General features: G+C 37.4%; 1 protein-coding gene across 1 annotated transcript in view; it reads right to left on the bottom strand.

Annotated features, from left to right (window-relative positions):
* Positions 1 to 583: 583 nt before the first annotated feature.
* DOCK4 (dedicator of cytokinesis 4) overlaps positions 584 to 21,926 on the bottom strand; it is a 235,756-nt gene continuing 214,413 nt past the window's right edge. The window contains exons 42-54 of the mRNA XM_066183071.1: positions 21,415 to 21,501; positions 19,639 to 19,815; positions 17,531 to 17,614; positions 15,578 to 15,697; positions 15,075 to 15,196; positions 14,693 to 14,813; positions 14,083 to 14,164; positions 13,754 to 13,863; positions 12,431 to 12,598; positions 10,217 to 10,289; positions 7,660 to 7,773; positions 6,701 to 6,762; positions 584 to 3,686 (exon numbers count right to left, since the gene is read on the bottom strand). Of these exons, the coding sequence (XP_066039168.1) occupies positions 3,261 to 3,686; positions 6,701 to 6,762; positions 7,660 to 7,773; positions 10,217 to 10,289; positions 12,431 to 12,598; positions 13,754 to 13,863; positions 14,083 to 14,164; positions 14,693 to 14,813; positions 15,075 to 15,196; positions 15,578 to 15,697; positions 17,531 to 17,614; positions 19,639 to 19,815; positions 21,415 to 21,501 (1,746 nt within the window). The 3' untranslated portion in view covers positions 584 to 3,260. The remainder of the gene's footprint in view (positions 3,687 to 6,700; positions 6,763 to 7,659; positions 7,774 to 10,216; positions 10,290 to 12,430; positions 12,599 to 13,753; positions 13,864 to 14,082; positions 14,165 to 14,692; positions 14,814 to 15,074; positions 15,197 to 15,577; positions 15,698 to 17,530; positions 17,615 to 19,638; positions 19,816 to 21,414; positions 21,502 to 21,926) is intronic.

Below are 21,926 nucleotides of genomic sequence, written 5' to 3'. Positions count from 1 at the left end.
TCATCATTTATACCTCAGGCACTGACACCTGCCTACTGGTATGTTTTTGTTCTGTCACTGTTCTTTTTGCAGGTGCTGTTGGACAATCAGTGGACAGGAAGAATGGTCAGGCAGGAGAGGAAGGGGCCACTTTCATACAGAAGATTTTCACACAGCTGTACCCCATTCTGTGTGAACAGGGCCATAACTGCACTGCCCTGCAACCTTTCCTAAGAGGGATAACTTCAGCTTTGTGCTTCTTTCAGGACACAGCGATTGGCCTGACACAATATCTGACCTGGGACATCATAACCAAGTTCACTCACACTATGGAGCTACTATGCCATCATGAGACCCAGTCTGAACTGTGTCATTTCAAAGCCAGCCAGACGAGTTTGAGGATGTTTCTCTGGCATCCCAGAGACACCAGCATCTCAAATATGGCATTTGAATACAAGATTATGTCACCTATTACACACACATTGGCTGACATTCAAGCTATTGGGAAGTAAGAGCAACTTGTTCCAATTGGTCTTCCTGTATGAGCTTCTGAATTACTCACCATCATCCAGAAAGTGGCAAAATTAAATTTATAAATACTACATAAAATTCAAACAAGACATTTATTTACATTAGGTTTTCAAGCAGTGGGTGTTGCAACATACATAACAAAATTTCATACTACATTTTTATAGGTAATCAGATTGAAAAACTGATCTACAGAATCAATTTGTCAAAACTGGCTAAGCAGAAAATGTGTCAACTCGGCTTAAGAGTACTCTGCCAATTTTACACCATTTTCTATCGTCCAGAGTATTTCTGATGTCCTCCTGGTTATAAAAACAGAATGCTCATGCAGGTTAATTTACAGTGAACTCTAGTGAATTTTACATTCTTCACTTGTTCAGAAGAGCATGTCAATACTCTCCCCACCTTGTCTCAGAAAGCAATTACAGGTCCAAATAGGGGGAAAACTCAATCAGGAGATTTTTAACAGAAAAAAAAAAATGGATTTAGCAAGACAAGGAGTCAGAACTTTCATTCTGTGGCCAGCTTAATTAGAATCCCTCATTCTGTAGAAAACAAGTTGTACTATAAAGATTAATCAAATTCTTTTATTTGATACTAACATTATGCAGCAACCAATATGAGTGTCTAGGTAAACAGAGACTTTGTGAAATGTTTTGCTGCAAAGCTGACCAGTAATGCACGCAAATGATAAAGTCATCAACTCTGCTTACTGCCAGAAATAATTATAAAAAAGGCTTCAGGAGCAAATATAACACTGATTCATACTGAACTGTGCTCAAGCACTAGTCAACAAAATCTATTAAACTACATGGGTGGGAAAAAAATCAGAGCAGCTTTGTTATCTTACTTGTGACACCTTATCTAAATTTCAGGCATTACTTCTTTATATCAGCATAAATATGTAGCCTTCTACAGGTTTCATGATGTGGTTACAGACAAAAATGTTATAGTAGAAAGCAAGAGCTAGTTCAAGGAATTTCAGACTTTGAAATCAGCAAGATACAAAGCTAAAATTCATTTGTTCCTTTTCAAGTTATCAATACTTTCACTAAAACATAAATATTTTAACATATATTATTTTTTTCTGACATTCAAAATTGTAAAGTCAATATGGCAGAATTATTGTTAAAAGCACATATTTACAAATATTCTTTTTTCCATACATAAAGTATTTGGCATAATTATAACAATCTTACTGCATACACAACTGTTTGCTTCTTTTTCACATAATGGTACACTCCTTATTAAAATTTACCAATTATGTACAAAAATACTTGAACATTTATTATAGAAAACTTCTATAACTACTGTCAACAGCTTTTAACTGCTGAAGGTTTAATTGAGAGAATATAAAAAAGTGGTCACTTTCTTCCAGTTAAACTATCAACAAATCAAACACACCTAAGATCAACATGAGCTTCCCAACAAAAGAGGGAGAATATTTTTAACAATATGATTTAAAATGCAGTTCACACATCTGTTCCCAAGCACATTTAACAGTCAATAAAAGAAAGAGGATACAAAACATACATACAGAAGGTGCTTTTTTTTCACTTCCCCTCCACATTCCTATGTCTTGGCATTAGCTTTCCAGAGCTCTTCAGATGCCAGTTACTAAAATACAACCTAAGGTCAAACACCATTCTCAACAATACAGATAATGGCGAAGAACTCAACCTAAAAAACAAATCAAAATCCTGGCTCCAATGGCATGTACACATCCAAGGACCTGTTCAGAATTTTTGCTAGATTTTTACAAAATTATTAATGGCCTTCGCAATTAGCTTTTGAAATGTATAGATTGTAAACCAGCCATTTGTATTTTTAAAAATTGGCTCATTTAGTGAATTGCCTTGATACTAGTCAGTACTGACTCTTGTACACAAGTAAAATGAACAATTCATTTGTACCTATTTCATACACAGGTTGTATTTTAGGGTGAACTTTCAAGAACAGCAGGGACCATTCACTAGAAAATTCTAGCTAAAAAAAAAAAACAAAACCAAAACTAAAACAACAACAAAAATATACATTAACTGGAAGAATAAAAGTAAATTGCACCTCAAAAAGAAAAAGGATGTGTCAGGTACATACACTTATGGCACAAAACCTTATCGGGATTCACCAGAATGGTGCTGTATGCTGAATGAAACACAGGTATTTTTCCATCCTAAAAATAACATAAGCCAAGTGTGTGTTTCAAAAATTCCAAACCACATTCTTACAACAGTCCTCTGCTGTATAGCTTGCATTATATCTCAGTTTTGCCACATACATTTGAAATGACCAACCTGTTCATCAGATAAGAGAAACAACTTTCAGCCTACTTGCAAAAACATCCTAGTCTACAGACTACTTTGTTAGAAAGCGTGCAATAATCTCTAGTAGTAAAGATCCAGTCAGTATATTCTGCATTTTGTAAGAAGCATTCAGCTAACTCAGATGAGAGTTGTAGGGTTTTAGATTTTTTAAATAAAACTAAAGTACAAATAAACGCATTTATCAGTATTCACCACCATGAAATTAAAAAAAAAAATCCTCTCATTCATGCTTCCTATAACATCTGGCAACCTAAATTAGTAATTTCATTTCAAATGTGCAACATAATATTAATAAGCATTTCAAAATTACTCAAAAGAAAAGGTGGACAAAATATTAAAGTGCCTAACTAAATGAGTTTTACCATTTTTAAAAAATATTATTTCTTAAACAGTAAAGAAAGTGTTGCAATTAAATATAAAAGTGGCTTCTCATAGCTGAGAGACTTTGCGGGGCAGAGGCCTGGGCCGGGGAACCTGCTCAGTCCTCCTGCTGCTGTTTTCCAGGTTGTTTGGCCGAACCAGCTGTGGCTTGGGTGGCAGTGCTGGAGGGTCTGCAGCGGGTGGGATGGAGAGGCTGTGAGGTAGAGGAACGGGGCGTTTCAAAGTCCGCTCATACACGCTGTAAGGTGGCGGGGTTTTGCTCTCTTTTCTCACAGGCTCCTCAGAAATGTTGTAGCTTGGGACAGTCACTGCTGGTTCGCTGCCTTGGCTTTCAAAGCCTGATGTTTCTGATGTGCTACATCGGCTGAGCGAAGAGATGCTGCTGCTGTAACTCCCTGACAGCGCCGGGGAGTTGGATATGAGCCCCGAGGAATGATACTCCACTGGAGACGGTGTGAATGATTGCACAGACCCCTGCTCAAAAGAAAGGGCAGAAGAAGAATTTACCTGGCATATAGGAAGGGAGAGTGTTTCTGTGCTCGGACTGAAAACATACATAGATACAGTGCATGTAACTCTTGAGCTTTGATAAACAGAAATGGTTGTGTTCCTGTTTAATCAAGACCTGGTAAGAAACTGATAAAAAGCTCATTTCAATAGTGCCTGGGTATACCTTAGGTAGTGGTCATGCCAATAATTCATATAAGTGGAAATAAAACGGTTTTAAAATATTATTATGCTAGTAATATCATAATACCCTGGAAAAATCTGGAAGTCTTCAGAACTCACCGCTAGTTTTCCCAGCTGGAAGTGGAATGCATCACCGGGCACACCAGGCATACTTGGGAGTGTCCTGCCACCTAACGCCAAAGCCCAGCCACTGCTGCTACTGCAGGCTCTTATATCTCAAATTCAGTTTCCAAAGCTTTCCTCACAGCTTTTAGTGCATTGCCATGCAGTGAAAAGTGCATTTACATCATGGCATCATTTCTGAGTGTACCATACAGCCAGTGTTGGAGGGGTAGCACAAAGCAGGTATTGAGGTAAGAGCTGCTGCTGGGTGCCAGCCCCCTTTCTCTGCTGCTCCTGCTCTCATTTGTGGCCACAGCAGAACAACAGGAGATGAAAGCATCACCACCCTTCCTCTCCCCCATCTCCCAGGTGTTCCTTAGACAAACAAACAAAACACACCATGAGTGCCTCAGGGACAAGGGCCATATGGAGGGCACAGGTGGCCAGAGGCTGCACCAGTAGCCTCACAGGTCAGTGAGGGATGGTGAGGGACCAGGAGCTGAGGACCCAAGCAGCAGCAACAGTGCTGATGACAAATAAAAGCCATGGACAATAAAGACCTACCTAAAACCATTGAGTAGTTCTATTCCAGTGAAGCAACTTCAACTGAAAACTGTTAAAGGTTAGCCCACACTTTCCAAATTAAAATTTTTTTTCAATATATTTAATTATGACTGGAGTCATCTGAGACAATCTCGACTTATTGGCCTCAAGCCTCAGGCTAAAAAAAGGGATGCAGAAATCAAAATAAAGAAAAAATTTGTCATTCCCATTCTTGTTAGACTGGTTGATGCTCACTTGCTCAGCTTGAGGTGAGAGTGTGAGCCATGCAATAAAGGAAGGGTGTGGAGGAGGAGGAGAGGGGCAGGTATGTTCAGAGCTGGCTGCACTGACTTTATGCTGTTGAGACAATTTTAGTTATCCATCTAGGACTGGATCCACAGAGCACTAAAATCAATGGAGAAAAAAAATCTTCATTTACATCAGTGGGTTTTGTACTAGGATGGTTTCCTCTGGTAGCACACTGTTAGAGGAAACGCTAAAATCTGATCCCTGTATATGGCTGTGGAAAAGCAAAGTCAGTTTCATTTAAAGCTCAGCACCTGGTGAAGACATTTCAGACTTTCTCGAGAACTTGTTTAACTATTTGTTTCATGTTCCATTCCTATGTGAGGAGGCTGCAACTGCACTCCTACCCCCACAAACATTCAGGGTCAAGGTTTTCAAATAAATTATGTATTTGGCTCCAGTTCCAAGAACACTGCACACTTGGATTAGGTGACCATATATAAGATTTAGGACTTTTGCTTTTGTCATTCAGAACAACTGCAAATATGTAAAGCCTGCATGACTAACCACTTGGTTCTGGCCAAACAGTGTAGTTTTACCAGTAGCAAGTATCAGTCTCGACACCAAAAGAGTCTGGAAATTCATGGATGCTCAAAGTGAGATCCGGCAGTTTTCAGATGTATTTTGGGCCAGCATTCCTCTTCCAAGCAACAATCCAGACTTTGTAAAATGCTTAAATTCTGTCCAGACCTTTAGAAGAAGAATGTTAGGACAAGCTTCAACATCCCTAAGAATCATCAGTTCTGTGTCCATTCAGGATAAAAAGGAAAGGTCACTCATTTTTGGACAAGATCCTAATGTTCTAAAGAGCTTCCTGGTAAGCAATTAGGGCAAAACTTGGGATTGGTGCTCACTTCGGGAGAATGGTAATAAGACTGTGGGCCATTCTGATGGCCAGCAGAATTGCTTTGTTATGAATTTGGACCACTGGGCAGACACAAGTAGAAATGTTACAGGCTTATGGGAAGGCAAACAGGACAATGAGTGTGGACTTGTAATTAGGGACCTCAAGGTGAAAGGAAATACTTTGGGGTGCTGTTTTCCTCCTCAGGCAATGTGAATCTCTCCAGTATTAGTTAGGCATTGGGTTGCTGAGGGGTTACTTTGCCAGGGCTGCTTCCCTCTGTCCTTCCATCGGTGTGCCTGAAGCACCAGTCATGCTCCTGTCTATTTGCTCTGTTTTCATGTTGTTGACATTTCTACCTGCAGAATCATCTCTGCTTCAATGGGGTGGCAGAGTCTATCCCCAAGACCAATGTCATGCACTCTGCCAGCACCAGGGTTTGCCTGGAATAAGCAGGCTGCATGTTCGTCTGCTCCAATGCTGTGGAAAAACACAGATTTCCCAGTCAAGTTTTCCAGAAAAAAAGCTGGTACCAATACGTGGGTACCAACACATGCAAATATCTTGAAATAGAAATGAAACCTGCTCAGTTTAGCCTGGAATTCAAATTATTTTGGATATTTAACTGCCAGAGGAGAACCAGTGCTTATTCACAGCCTATGCTTAATGTTTCCTACTGGCAGGTGTCACACTACTTGCAACTTCTTACAACCTCCCTGGATCATCCTGCAGAGAAAAATGAGTATTAAAATGATTGAAGCAGGGAATACTCTCTAATGGACCCTCTAACAGCTCTGGAAAACCGGAAGAATAAGACGAATGGGTTTCACAACAGGTTTCCCTGGCACCTTCTCTTCTTCCATGTTGGAGACAGAATACTGGTTTTTGTAGAGGTATCTGATATGAAAAAAAATCCCAAATAATTTACATTAAATGTATACCATCTACCCCACAACACACAAAATCTGTCCCACAAAGCCAATTCACTGCAATAGGCCAGTACCTTCATTGGTGATCTTCCAGCAGGAGAAGGGGAAACGGAGGCTATGTGTCTTGCTGGTGATGCTGTAAAGTTAGAAAGATTTCAGTGCTTTCATTTGTGGCATTACAATTTTACTAAGAAATCTTTTTAAGTTAATAAGAGATCATTTGATACATAAACATTATCTCTAGTTCCCTTGGCTGATGGCTGTAAATAGTTTTAGAGATCTTGTTTATTTTGCTTTGTTCTCTGGATTATCTTGCAGTACAACCAAGTATAAAAAAACTAATGCATCTTCCTTTTCTGACAAATTTCATATCACTATAAATTTATTTCTAATCTACCAAATGATAACAAGTTAAATAAAGAGTCAGTATAACAACTTTTCCCTTTTTATTCTTAAGAAATATATTATGAGTTTGTAAGTCAAATAAGGAAAATAAAAAATACATAATATACTTATATCAAACATTTACCTCCAAATATACTAGAAACATGCCTGGATAACACACAAGAAGTTTACTCACTCCCTTGAGGACAATTATATTTATAGTATCACTTGAGCAGCCTTTCCTTAAAATGGAAATCAATCTTTTGAAAGGCAAAATGGTTATAGTAACAGAACTCATGTGCTTTCATGATTGCTGTGCATTTTCTGGCCAGTAAGATTCTTTGTGGTTAATGATCATTTTTGATTGCTAACCTCCAATTATCATAAAATCAAAAGACTAAATTTGATCATCCTTCCTCGTACTAGCATGAACTGTCTGAAACTGCTCATTCATTAGTGAAGGGGCAGAGTATTGGAAACTGCAGAGAACATTAACAAGATGAAAATACCCGCAGAGGTAGTTCTACAGCCTTTCATGTAAGAAATCAAATAATAAGTTAACCTGCCCAAGAAGTTAAACATCAAAGAGAGTGGAAAGAACCTAAGCCCTCAAGTACTGGAGCTTTACCCGAGATGTCCATTAACTCACCAGTCTGTGCAGGTCTTGGTGGTACAGGAGGAGATATAAGCTTTCCACTTTCTGATGTGTTTCTGGCTTCCTTCCCACTGTCCAGGCTCCAGCTGCTGGGGGTGGTGTTTACAACTGAAAGAGAATGAAAAAACTGTCAGAGGCTTCCAGTTCTCTGACTTGCTTTTATCCATGAGGGTAAAACCACACAGAATACAAATGCCTAATGACTCAATAAGCATGCCTGAAAAAGCTCTCCTGATTACATCTGCACTTGCAAAGCTGATGGATGCACCTGGCCCGCAGGTCAGTTTGTGACCAGCAGTGGTGGCCATCAACAGCAGCAACAGCTGAGATTGCACTCTGGTGCACTGCAAATCCAGCCACAAAGGGAGACAAGCTTGAAGTTTATTAATATAATCAGTTTATCTTTGCACCAGACTCCTGTTTATAGAGGTTTCCAGGCAGAGGGGAATAGACTATTCATAAACTGTTCCCATTAACTCATTTTATCTACAGAAGGGACTAGAGAAAGGAACTTGCTATTCCTGTCGACCTCCTTCATAAAGCTTTCTGTGCTAACATTCCTGTGTTGCCTGCATAGACTACAAATTTGGAGTTGAAAGAAGGTGGAAAGAAGGGCAGAAAATGTAGGGAGTAAAAATTGGAAGAAATTAAGTGTCTGACAACAAAAATATCAAATTAAGAAATTATTATGGACTGAGAAAATTTCTGTACACTGCTTATATTTCTGGTCAAGGATCTCTGCTTGATCATGTAAATTGACTGTCACCTTGACATGCATAAAAGTGGTTGTTTTCTTTGTCTGTTACCCTGATCGGATTCTATGACTTTAACCGAATGATCCCATAAGGTCTGGAACAGCTTCCTTGATAGAACTGGATTATCTCATGTCGTCAAGAAGTCACCAATATTGGAAAGGAGGACAAGGCATTTAACATGGGCAGGAAAACTAATTGGAAAAATACAACTTTCATTACACTTAAAAAAAAAAAAAAGGAGTTGAAAATAACCGCTTCAAACCATCCCATACGTCTCCCAAATACACCACCAAAAAAATCCCACACCTTAAAAGCCTAAAACATCTTGCCCTGCCATGACAGTTTCCTTCTTGTTTACTTGTTTCAATTGTGAGTAGAGAATCCCATGCAAAGACCCTTACTTACAAAGTGTGTTTACTTTACTTGTGTTTACTTACAAAGATGAAATGAAAAAGCAAAAATATTGTTGCTAATTGACAGCATCAATAACACTATGGTAGCAACTCTGAGAGCTCTCAGGACGGCAACCCCACTACACACCAGACTTAATACCATAAGTACAGTAAAAAAACCACTGGTCTCATATCTGAAACAATATTGTTACAATAGAATTGCACTTAAGCTGACCCTGGGATCAATGAACAGAATAATTATTTTCTAGAGGATCATTTTGCTTTGTTATTGCCAAAATATGCAATATAGTATTTGCTTTTTATTATAAGCTGTCACTCAACAGCATGGCCTTGCCCTCATCCTAAAAATCACCTGGCACCAGACCTAAGTACTTCAAATGCCTAAATCTCTTGACAAGCAAATTTTTTTCTTTTAAGCCATCCAAGCAGTCAGTTTTTTGGACTGCTAAAGCCTTTAGGAGAAAATACTTCATTTTAACAATTCTGTGATGTACTTAGCTGCATAGGGCAGTGGAAAAGTTTTGCTATTTCCATGTTAAATTATTTCATATGTTTTTAAGCCCTGTGAAAACATTCCACCTGTGTTTTCATAAAAATGTAAAGACAGAAATACCTATAAAACACAGCTCTTATTAGAGAAAATCTGATTCCTAGTCAGCTCTTATTACAGTACATTATTAAAATAGTTACTTTCTATACACTTCTTTTACTGTTTTCCTTAATTCAGCATTCCTTAAAAGTACTATAATGAAATGATGGAGCATATCATAGATATAAGGCACATAATGAAATCATGGCAAACAATTACCATGCCAACAATATTGGATTTCCCCATGTGCAAAATTATAAGAGGCAATATTTTTTTCCTATGGAAATGCATCTATTTCTCATTTACTCTAACTAAAAACAAAATCCCCAAAATGCAAGAAACCACAAACTGGTGTTTTCTGTCCAAGTGTAAGCAGAAGCATGCTGAGTTATATCTGGTAAACAGGACTTGCTGGTACCAAGCTTTGTGACTCTGTCCATCTTGTCACCTTCTCTGTGTTCCGTTCTCCAGAAGATGGCTTTTCCCCTCACATGTCCCTCTTGAGAAGCAGAAAGGACAGGTCTCACAGGCAGCCTGATGAAACCTGCTCCTCTGTCACCCCCTCCTGCAAACTTCTGGGCCTTACTTGAGAACAAAATTCAGTTCTTCCCTTTTTGGCAAAGTGTTTTGACACTTAGATTTGTTACCATAATTTATTTAGTTAGTTAGAATGTTTTGACACTTGGAGATGACAGTATGCACACAAAAGAACTGGCATTCTACAGGAACAAGATGGAGTAATTAAATTTTCATTCTTCACAGATTAATTGGCATGTTGTAGTATTTCCGCTTACCTTTGTCAGAGCCGGGCAGATTGGAATCACTTCGTGGCAAAGCACCGTCTCCAATATGATTAAATAGCATCCTCTGTAAATTGAGAACAGAATGGTTTACACATAGCTGCTGTTGTATTTCAGTAGCCATTAAGAAAACCAATATATTTTCGTTATTATCCCCCCTCGCCCCCAGGTCTGCTTAGGAGGTAGAGTGATAAACATCACATAAGAACATAAACAGTTTAATAAAATTATGTGTATACAGATAGGGAGTAGACTAATTTTCTGAAAACTGTACACACAGAAATTGGAGGGAGGATTATTATGTACTGAGTTCTGACAGTTTCCAGCACCTTAAAAAAACAAAATAAAGCTCATTCCTAAAGAGATATCTTAATAGATTACTTAAAAATAAAAGGATAGATTTGCAATAATTTCATTACAGAATCAGGATCTGAACAAGATAATATTCAAGTTATGGCTGTTACCTAAGAAAATTATTGTGTATTGTTTTTCGAACCTGACTTTTTGGTAGCAGTCTTCTTAATTCTCTTGTGGATAAGAGCTGACCCACAAAGCATGTCTGTCTTTCATTTTCTTAAAATCCATTTTGTTTGCAAATCACAATAAATGTATGAAAAAAATTAAAATTCTACCCTTTATTTCCTTTGGCAGCATTCAAATAATCCATGGGTCACTAGTTTGTCTTGAAAACATATGTAAACAGCATACAGTGAATCCTACAAGTAATTCATATATACTTTCAAGAGGCAATGGGAACAGATAAATTTTCTTTTTCTTACTTTTTTTTTTTTCTTTAAAAGCAAGATCAGATAATCTATTAAATCCGAATAAAATCCTATTAACGTGTATCTTTCCAGTGTTCACAGAGCACTGTGCCAAGTTGGTGAAGCACTATGCTGTGGTTCCACAAGATGGCAAACCCAGCTGCAAAGTGATGGTCATTCATCTAATATGTTGCAGCTTCATGTTACAAAGTAAGGAACAAATACTTAAGCCTGATTCAACTTCACTTTAAAAATCCCAGAGGCAAAATGCTTTTGGAAGACTTTGAGCTACAGCAGGCGTGCTGTATGTCATATGAGAGCCATTCTGGGTCAGGTAGTATCTGTTTTCCTGGAATTACCATTAAACTGAGGTGGTAAATCTATGTATGTACTCTGATGTGACAGGAAGTGTGACCATATGTTCCTGCCTGGTCTGGATTGAGTGTCCACTGCCTAGTGAGTCTGCAGTGCACTGGGATGTGATGGACAAGTGTTGAAGTCTGTTTTCTGTTGCAAAGGTAAAGAGCAACGGCTGAAAAAGCAACTGAACTTGGAAGAGATAAAGAGACAAAAGCTGAATGAAATACAGAAAAAAAAAGACATACTAAAAAAGAATGAGATAAAAAACCATATGGAAGAACAAGAGCAATTACAGGATGTTTAATGACATGGAAATAAAAACCCCAAAAATGTGAAATTCAAAAAGCTTCAATAGGAAGAAATAATAGCGCAAAAACTAAGGAGACTTGTTGAACAATCAATGACAGCAGGCATTCCTCTGCAGAGGATGGGAAGAGCTGGAGAGACACTGTACAACCATTCAGCCAGAGATCACAGAGCAAGCACAAATGGATATTGACTAAAAACAGCTGTACATAACCTTGAGCATCAATTTCAATGAGGAAGTGGATGAAGTACTGCTGTGGTCTTGTTCTGTGAAGTCCATCAAACTTCCTTAAATAAGGTAGCTATGGCCTGAAAGACTTGAAGTTCAGGAATTTGCCTGTGTATCTCATCTCTCCCAGTTGAAACACTAATATGAAAATTGCTTTCATCAAGCTGTAACAAAGTAATTCATAAATGGGTGGTCCTTTCCTCTCAGTGTGAAGCTCCAACCAACACTGCTGAAGTAGTGTTAGAACAAAAGGAGAAAGGAACAGTTTGAGCAGCTAAATTTAAGTGAGAGTTGCAGGTATCTCTAAGATATCTCCTTACAATTGTCCTGAGGAATTCTTTTCCCCTACTTTATCAGAAGGCAGAGAATTAGGGTTTTGTTTCCGAACACAGTCCATTTTTACTGCTGAGGGAACAGCAGAGAAAGAAATTTCACCTTTCCCCAGAAAGATATATCCTCATTTATGGTTATAAAGGCAGAAAGAAACCGTCAGACCTTCTCATCTTTGAAATATACTTCACTGTATGAGCAAGTTGGTTTTCTACTTACCCTCTCATTGGACACTGAGGGTAGAGACATATTGGGAGACTTTGCTGCTGGGCGAGTCTCAGAGAGAGCGGAGACTGGGCCTACGAGCTCCTCAGCCTCCCTTATGCAATCTCGGATAGAGTGGGGGATAGAAGTCGCATTCCACTTGGCAAAGCAAGAGTTTGTAGTCTGGGAGCAAAAATGGGATAATTTTTCTTTGCGGCAAACTGTAAAACCGCTTTATTTAAAGAGCATCTCCTGATCTTTCCTGTCTGTTGTTTTGGCTCCAACTACCACTGACAAAGTGCCCAGTAGATCTATCTGCCCTAAGTAGTTCCCGAGAACTGTCCATAAGTCTGACTAAGCCTCAGTATTACTTCTTAAGCCCTCAGGTAATAGCACAAGGACTTAAAAAGAAAAGAGATTAAAAACTAAATCAAGAGCCAATTCAATAACCGAAGAAACAAGAGACAAGAAAAGAACTAATGAGAAACCAAAAATTTATTTCTAAAATAAAGAATCCTGAATCTGGTTTTTATCAGCAGTAAAACTTCTGCTAGACATGAGAATATTGAAAGGAAAGCTTTTAACACTGTATGTATGTTCTCATTTTTCTCAGCCTCAGCAAGAGGTGTTTTGTGTGATGGCAGGGATTAAAACAGAAAGAAAGTGTTGAAGAAAAGCACTTTAAGAAAATATGTCCATTAAGAAGAAAAGATGAAATAAGGATTCAGTATTGGCCAGCTTACCAAGCTCATGTTGAATTTCAGAATACTCAAAAAATACACATTTCACACAGACCTGTGTAACCATATTTTAAGGCAAGAACACAGTATATATTCTTTTCTCTGGAATAACAAAATGTCTATCATTCTTTTCTGAAACTACTTTGGAAAATAGGAATTGCCACATGGAACAGGTTATTATTTCACAGTGGCTAGGATTAGCTTTCTCAGAAGAAACAAAGGGGAGCTCAACTAGGACAACTGCCACAATAAGAGGTTTTCATTCTGTGTCTTCTTCCCTAGATTGAACAAATGCTTGTTGTTCCACACAAGCAGGCTTGTCATCAGGTAAGTCTCTGCATCTCTCTCTCACTTCAGCAAGTAAACATAAAGAAACAGACTTACACCTAAAAGAATCAACCAGAAATGTGATCAAGCACTATGTATTCTATTGACATCTCTTACATCTAAAATATTTTAGAGTATTTGCTTATAAAAACATCAAAAAATCCTTGAAAATATACAACAGTGAACAGACACCAAGTCTGCTCAAAGTTCAACATGCACCTTTATTGTCCCTTACTATTTGTGCTCTCAGGATTCCCAACAAACTTCTTACCTGAGAAGTTTCCAAAGGAGTAGGGTAGATGGCACTGCAGGGCCTCTCTCTGGGAGACAGGCAAGAGTTTTCTCGGGAATGTTTATGTTTGTCAGACAACAGAGGAGAAGCTGGAATATAATGTGTTTAGTGATTAAATTCATGCAGTGGAACTCAGACATTTCAATTCTATGCTTATGACAAAAAAAAAATCCTCTGTCTCTAATAATTGAGGTTCCTCAAGTAATTGGCTAAATATGATGTCTGACCAGTGACATCATACAGAAATTCAGCTGTGTAATGTATCTAGAGTCATCAAATATGGTTTACTACAGCAGATGAGCACTGACCTCTGGCACTGGATGGAGCAGAACTGGTCACATTAGGTGAAGCAGAATGAGTGGAACTCAGGCTTGAGGTAGACGGACTAGGCTGTGTATAGAAGAGATGATGTTGTTACCACATCACATTTACTGCTTTTGAAAACAAAAATTTATAGCACACTGTTCTCTAGAACAAAGAGCCTTTAACTTCTTAGGAGTAGTCTATCAGTAATTCAAAATAGCATATCAGTATAACAAGCATTAATCTAACTACACAAAGATGTAGCAAAATACTAAATAAATGGAAAAGCAATTAATACAGTTAAATAATTGCACCACGATGTGACAAGTGGACAGAAAAGCCTATGCAAGGTCAGACAACTTTGCATTATAGTCCATTGTTACTTATTACATTTGTAAAAAATTAACACTCTCATTTAAACAAGAGAAAACAGTTACATAAAAAAGTTATTTCTAAGTGAATGAATTTAACGTCTCATTCAAAGATTTGGTTTTTAAAAAAAGAAGTATCAGCAATAGTTATGAGATTTCTGAATGAAATAACAGAAGCATTAATTTAGTAAATAGCCTTGTAAGAAAGATTCTGTACAGTTTGAAGCATGACAATAAATTATACCTGCATGTTAAAAACTTCATCTGAGCTTTCCGACTGCCCAGTGATGTTGCTGACTTCAGCGGAAGCTTGGGATGACAGGGATGAGGATGAATACCGATTGACAGCTGGGTAACTCAAGGGGCTATTATAAGAATAATGAAATATAAAAGGGTTAACTCTAATTGTCAGTCACCTTTTCTCATGTGAGAAAAGCACATATTTATTAATCTTTAATTAGGGGAAAGGAGGGGAGAGAAGGAGAAAGAAGGAGAGAGAATACATACACCAGCTACTCAAGGCTGAACACATTCAGACCATACAAGAAGGCATGGATGTAACAGAAGTATTTATGGGTCATTTTCCACGGGTAGCAAAAGTATGTCGTTATCAGTATTTAACTTGCCTGCGTCGTGGTATTACCCGGGCAGCATCAGGGCTCATAGAAATAGGTATGGAATTCCGGCATACACGAGGACTTCCATTTGGGAAATGAACAGGGCTAGCCTGTACACAGGCAGGAAATTCCTGGTGAGTTATTAAGAGAAGATTAATTAAAATTAACATAAAATCATTAAGCATTTTATAAGATACAGATATGTAGATAACTACATATAAATCTAGTTAGACGGCATTTTGGATCAGCCTGATACTTAAAGATAAGAAAAATATTTTAACTTTTCACTAATGATAGTAAAATGTGACTATTAGTAAAACATGACTACTTTTCTCTGCATGGAATGGGAAGTTTATATTCCTCTTTGCTTCGTGGTACTACAGTAAGGCTACAAGCTGTAATGGGGGCCAATAGCCAAAAGATGTCACTGTTTGTTGCTTGGGAAAATGAACCAACCGTTACAGCAGCTGAACAGTCTTCTGGTCTATCCATGCACCTACTCGTGTGAGTACCTGTATTCCCAAGCTTGACTTCATCACAAAGAACTGATCCACCAGCTTTTTGTGTAGTGGCCTCATGTCCTGTGGCACCACCTTCTCATGCACCGCCAAGCCAAATTCTAGAATCTGGGCCTGCAGAAAGAGAAAAAATATTTTTGATCCATTTCTTTGAAGCTCTCATCATCAATTAGGATACTGATTTAAAAAAAAAAAAAAAAAAAAAAAAAGATCCAACAAAATGCACATTGTCTTAAGAACACCTATCTAAATATCTGAAAGATCTGTAACCAAAAAAGGCCTAAAGGACAAAAGCACACAAGAGGATTTATCACCTCTTCCCATTCAACTCTCAACTTTCCTGAAGGTTTCACTTATGCAAATTCAACTCTAATATTAAAAACCACTATGGATAACATAGTGAAAAATCTGACTAGATTTTAAAAAGGCAGCTTTACAAAGGAGCAGTTCTAAACCCTAAATAAAAGCCATTTTCTACAAGAGGAGTTGTAAAAAGCATGAAACAACAGCAATGGTCAAATCCACCAGGGACTTTATAATATATTTGCAATGAAGTCCATGGCCCCCTACCCTATTTCAACTCCCCAGAGAGCTCCGTAAGTGGTGGCCTGATGTATACCCTTGACACAAGGCACGACAGGCTTCAGAATTACAGTGCTAAAACTTTAATCATGCTCAAACTTGGTCACGTGCATTCAAAATGTTGAACTGGTTACATGAGGAATCAGATAAACTCAGATTTAAAAACAAAATAGCTACAGTGTGCTGTAACATCTTTGGATGAGAGCTCCTGGCTGACGTTTTCAGGCAGCCTGTGAGCGGGCACGCAGCTGTACAGCGTCCCTGACCTCGGGTCAGGACTGCAGCACATCTATCCACACACACAGAGCCATCCCAGCCCTTCCGAATGTTCCATGTTAAATCAGCTGTGGGTGCCAGAGGGGGCTGAACTGCTATTGCTTGGAACTCACATTATTGTTACAGGAAGTTATTCACTCCGTTTTACATTGTAAAGATTAGTGAAATTAACTATAGCTTGAAAAAGTAACACTATAATGCCAAGAACTATACATTGTCTCAGTGAAATTAAAGTGAGCTCAGTGAATCTAATCTGATTTATACCGTCTGAGGACCTGTCACTTGGCTGATCTGACCAAAAGATCTCACAATGCTAATGAAAAATGGAATTTCCATCTTGCCAGATTCCAATACTGTGACTCTTTTTATTCCAAGCTGGCAACAAAATTTGAAACATCAACATGCTGCATAGAACAAAAGTAGATAAATGCCAGTTAAAACAACTGAAATATTAGCAAGATCTTTGATTTAAAAAATATTCAGCATTTTCTAATGGAAGCACTTCATATTTGAGGCTGGCAGATCATTGGCTTATAAATGAATGGAGAAATAATGCAAAAAACATATAATACATAGAATACTCATATGCTTAATTTGATCACTTTGTATTTATTTTACTGCCTACCTACTTTGCCAATTACCACTAGATATTTTTCATTGCAATAAGATTTTTGAATGCTTTTTTGCTCTTATGGCAAACCTTGTAGTGAAAGTATTTTTCTGTAATATTGGTAAAATACAAATATATGTCAAGCCATCAAATGTTTTAATGAAATAATATTTATTCTGCAGTAGTGATAAAAATTTTTGTGCAAATATTTGTGTATGAGCATGACAAGACAGGCCTCTCACTCAACCTTTAATTAACACAAAATAGTTAGAAGTGATAAGGTGATGACAGAAAGGCCTAGGGAAAAAAATATTAACATGTCCCAGAAACCTACCTGCTTGTATAGAAAGTTACTCTCTACTTGGAATCTAACTCAGAAAACACTGAAGACCACCAATTATTAACCTCTAATATATTTTATTTTATTTTTAGCTAGAACAGCTGAGCAGGCCATCTTGTCAGTCTTTTCCCCACTTTACCTGCTCAAGCATAAGTTCTCTTAAGCGTGTGATCTTCTCTCCGTCTTCCGGATGGTTCAAGACGTATTCTTTGACAAAGAACGCCTAAACAGAATGCAATTACAAAGTAAAACAAAGTGAGAAAAGCAAACCATTTTGTTTCTTTTTTTTTTTTTTTTTTTCAAAAAAACCCCCAGGTTTCTAGATATTTTCAAATGTGTTCTAAGTTCCTTTGAGCTGCAATAATTGATAATACATGTTAAATAAGTAATTAATCATATAGTCATTTGTGAAGACCATAGGCAAAAAAATGTAGCCACTAGCGAATGGATAGCTTTAACATTTGAAATATGAACGTGCTGAATAATTAGAGATAGCTTCTTCCCCATCAGAAGAGAAAAAAAAAATACAGGAAAAAATTTAAAGAAAAAAAAGAGAGAAGAAGGAAGACAGAATCAAGAAGGCAGCAGATGGTCAAAAGACACTTCTTAAAACTTGGAAGTTGCCTGAAGGGAAGGAAGGTATTGGTAAATACATGGTCACTCTTACCTCAAGACCAAATGTTCCAAGACTGACTGAACTTTGAGCTTTGTACAGGGCAGAAGGGAAAATCAAGTGAAACAGGGAAAAGCATTCACAGAGAACAGGACAGCAAGAATGGTAGAAGATAAGAGCTGTCAAAACAACAGGTAGACATACAAAGACTGAAAAATGGAATGCAAAGAGAAGAATTAGAGAGAAATGGAAGAAAAAAGCCCTCACAATTTATGCTAAGAGTTTTGATATTTACAAAACAAATTGCTAAAAAGTCCTATTTTAATGTAGTGAGATGCAGAGGGCAGAAGGGAATCGAAACATGAACACTGTCTAAGAGAGCAAGCATTACAGCCAAAGACAACAAGAAGGAGCAAGCTAGAACCTTTGATATGCTTGTGAAGAATGGAAGCTGTGCAGAGACACTGAGCTAGCTCTGACACTGCTAATTCAAACCAGACATAGTTCTGACATGACTGTATTTCTCCAGGGACTCCCTTCATGCTTCACTATGCTAAACAGTTTTGTTGTTGTCTAAAGGCAGTTAGGAAACACAAAAAATGTTACTGCTTTGCTTCAGTCTCACAATTTTCATGATACTGCAGTTCTGATGACAGACTCTAATACTATACCGGACTCAATTTTTTTGTGGTTTACTTAAGATGCAGTTTTACCAAATTTAACACTGTTGAGTGAACACTGAATCGCTCAGCCTTTGAGACAAGTGGACAGAATGTTATTCAACTTGACACAGTCAAAGGAAAAAGCAGCAGACTCAAGTATTTCATAAGACTACTAGGAGAAGGAGAAAAATCAATTGGGCTGCAAAAAGCCCCCAACCCTTTCTTTTTACTGAAGTTTCAAAATTCCACAGAATTTTGTGTAAATACAGCATCCCAAACATTTAAGGTTCTCCTAAGGTGATTCAGAAATTATAATAATGAGGAACAACTGCTAGAAACAAATCTAGTGTTAGACATTTCTAAATTGTATTTATTTTTTTAAATCCCTTTCCCCCCTCCCCTCAAAACAGATTTTCTTAAAAACTTGGAAAAGAGACACAAGAAGGATCTAGAAAACTATAACTCTTCAGGATAATGAACTTCTTGAGAATTTATATATCTATAGATAAAGATATATGATATACATACATATATAGATGTATATTTTATATATAGCTATATATATATATGTAGCTCATGTATATATACACATATATATGTATATAAAAACTAGTATGTCAGCACAAAAAAGTAAATTTGCTAGTTAGACAGAAGTATCTCCTGTCCTAGAATAGGTAATGTATTACAATAATTTACTTACAATTAACCAGTTAATTGAAAATTTCCAAACAAATCACTGAAGAATGCAGGGTAATTGTGAATTGAGTCATCACTGGAGTAAGTTTATGGTACTATCTGCAGCAAAATGGTTATTTCAATAAACCACATACATCATTAACATTACCTAACCCAAAACTGCAATATAGGTATAATTATAACTATTATTCATATAGTCCTTAATTCATACAGAGGAGCTGCATCTGTACAGGGTAAGAAATCGGATTTTTAATAAACAGAAAGTAAATTACTTACCTCTTGGTATCTAGCAACTCCACCATTAACTGCTGCATCAATGACCCCATTTAGACACATTGTGAGAGGGTTAATGTTCTGCATCTGTCGAGTTTGACACTGACTAATCAGTGTTCTTAACTGCTGGTTCTTATTTTCTAAGACTTCAATAGCATTCTCAAGGGGACTCATTTCCACCTGAAATATTGAGTAAGAAACATTGCAAACAACTGAATCTTCAGTTGAAAGAAGAAATATATTGCAGGTAATTTTTGATTTCTTAACATGAAACAATATGATTCTATGTCCTAGAGTACTTTAACAGAGAAAGTACTTCTCAGCTAGGGGAGAGATTTGATTTTATCATGTAATCAATAATCAACATAAACAACTGTCACTCTTTTGTAGATTCATTATCTGACCTTGGGAGATGACCCAGCCCTTGCTGCAAAACATTCACATACTTTCAGCCAGTGGTAGAACTCTTAGAATTCAGGATTAAACTGTCCTTGGTAACTACCTAAAATGGGCTTGGGGTCAGGGTGCTTCACCAGTTTAAGGGTGCAGAGGAGCAGAAGTATTGCTGAGTTAGTTTCCCCATCCAAAGTGAAATCAGCAATGAGATTTCATGGATCAGGAATTTGAATGCAAGCTTTGAACTAACATGATGGTGAAGTTATAGTCAAAGGCAGCCTTGAGCAGGATGTGCCTCTCATCTCTCAAGAGTGGGGAAGTTCTTTCACAGGTAGTCTGAACTGCCAGAAAAACCAAGAGCTGAGTGATGGGAAGAGTACAGGCTTGCAACTGCTACAATTTACCAAAACACACAAGCACAAATCCAAGTCATGACCTCATACATGCCCTGGAAAAATTATTACAGTTTACTTTTGGAAATGGTGACTATAATGGTAAAATGATAGTAAACTGAAGGTCTTCATATTAGTGGTCATATTAATCTAGTAAGGACTCAGCAGGAGTCAAGTAACAAAATTTCCCATGTCACACAATATTTTGATTTTACTAAACTCCACCTTTGGTTTTCTACAGGAGAATCTCAAGATGGTGAGCAAATGACATTTTCCTGCCACCATAAAAATAAAACACAACAGAGTTTTAGAGAAGATCAGTTGTACTATGGTATCCTTATATTTATTTGGATTATTCTAAGACTGGCTTTGACAAGAGGAAAAACAGTTATAGACGCTATGCCATGCTATCCATGGCTCAGCAAATGAGCAATTATTTAAAGCTCTTTATAGAGGAGAAGCACTCCTCTGAATATATCTGGAATCTAAGGATTTTTTAAGTAACAGAACAAGCAAGGAGAGGAAATTCCAACGTGCCAGTAACAGACTGGCACATTAGACCCTATTCCTACAGGTTCTGTTCAGTAGCTCATGGCATTTATTACAGTACAGGAACTTGGAGAATTTTCAAGGACACTGAAGGATACATTAAGCTATAGATATTCTAAGTATTAAATGTTACATGGTGCTGAGTTTTAAGGAAGTAATTTACTGACATTAAGTGTTGCCTTTGGGTGCTCATTATTGTTCTCAACTTTTTTTTCCTCAGCTGTTTAAATGAATCCTAAGGGTGGTTCTTAATAATACTTTTCAAGACAAGAGAAATCAGATGATTCAATATACTCTGTAAACAATTTTTTTGTAGCCACCTTGAGACCTTGGTCAAAGAAATTACATATGTGTAACAAATCTTAAGGTTGTTCATTGAATAACATATGATTAAGGAAGTAAACCAGCCCACAATATGTATTGACATGAGTCTCATACTCACCACTTCACGTTTTTCTACTTCAAACCAACGAGATATTCCAGGTAAACTCTGCACCAAGATCAGTGTGGTTCTCTCTACCCACAGACTCTAAAATACATAAAACCAATTTATTTCCCTATTTGACACTATATTTTCCTTAATTACTACCAGTTTCCTTTATGAACACCTTCACTAAAGTAACAGTATACATTAAAAAAATACCAGCATCCAAATTCCTACTGAAATATCTATCCCATAATTCAATGACACTTGCTTTTCTCCTTACTTTCTAGGTCTGACTACTAAGCAGTAATTTCTGCTGACTCTTCACTCTTAGACTTTATTATATGTTGTCCCCAAATCTCCAAAAGTCACTCACAACTGAATTAGTATTTTAATATTTCTTTCCTGATCTAACATCTCAGAAGAACAAGAGTTCTGAAGCAGAACAACTTAGATCAGGGAGCATGATCAGGTCTCCTTTGGGAAGCCCTGTTTGAGATTCCAGAGGGCACAGTACATGGGATACTCAA

This window comes from Chamaea fasciata, unplaced genomic scaffold, assembly GCF_029207755.1.
Source record: "Chamaea fasciata isolate MVZ Bird 193981 ecotype frontalis unplaced genomic scaffold, bChaFas1.0.hap1 SCAF_5, whole genome shotgun sequence".
NCBI classification, from domain to species: Eukaryota; Metazoa; Chordata; class Aves; order Passeriformes; family Sylviidae; genus Chamaea; species Chamaea fasciata.
The sequence above is the reverse complement of the archived record's forward strand: the minus strand, read 5'-3'. Positions and strand labels throughout refer to the sequence as shown.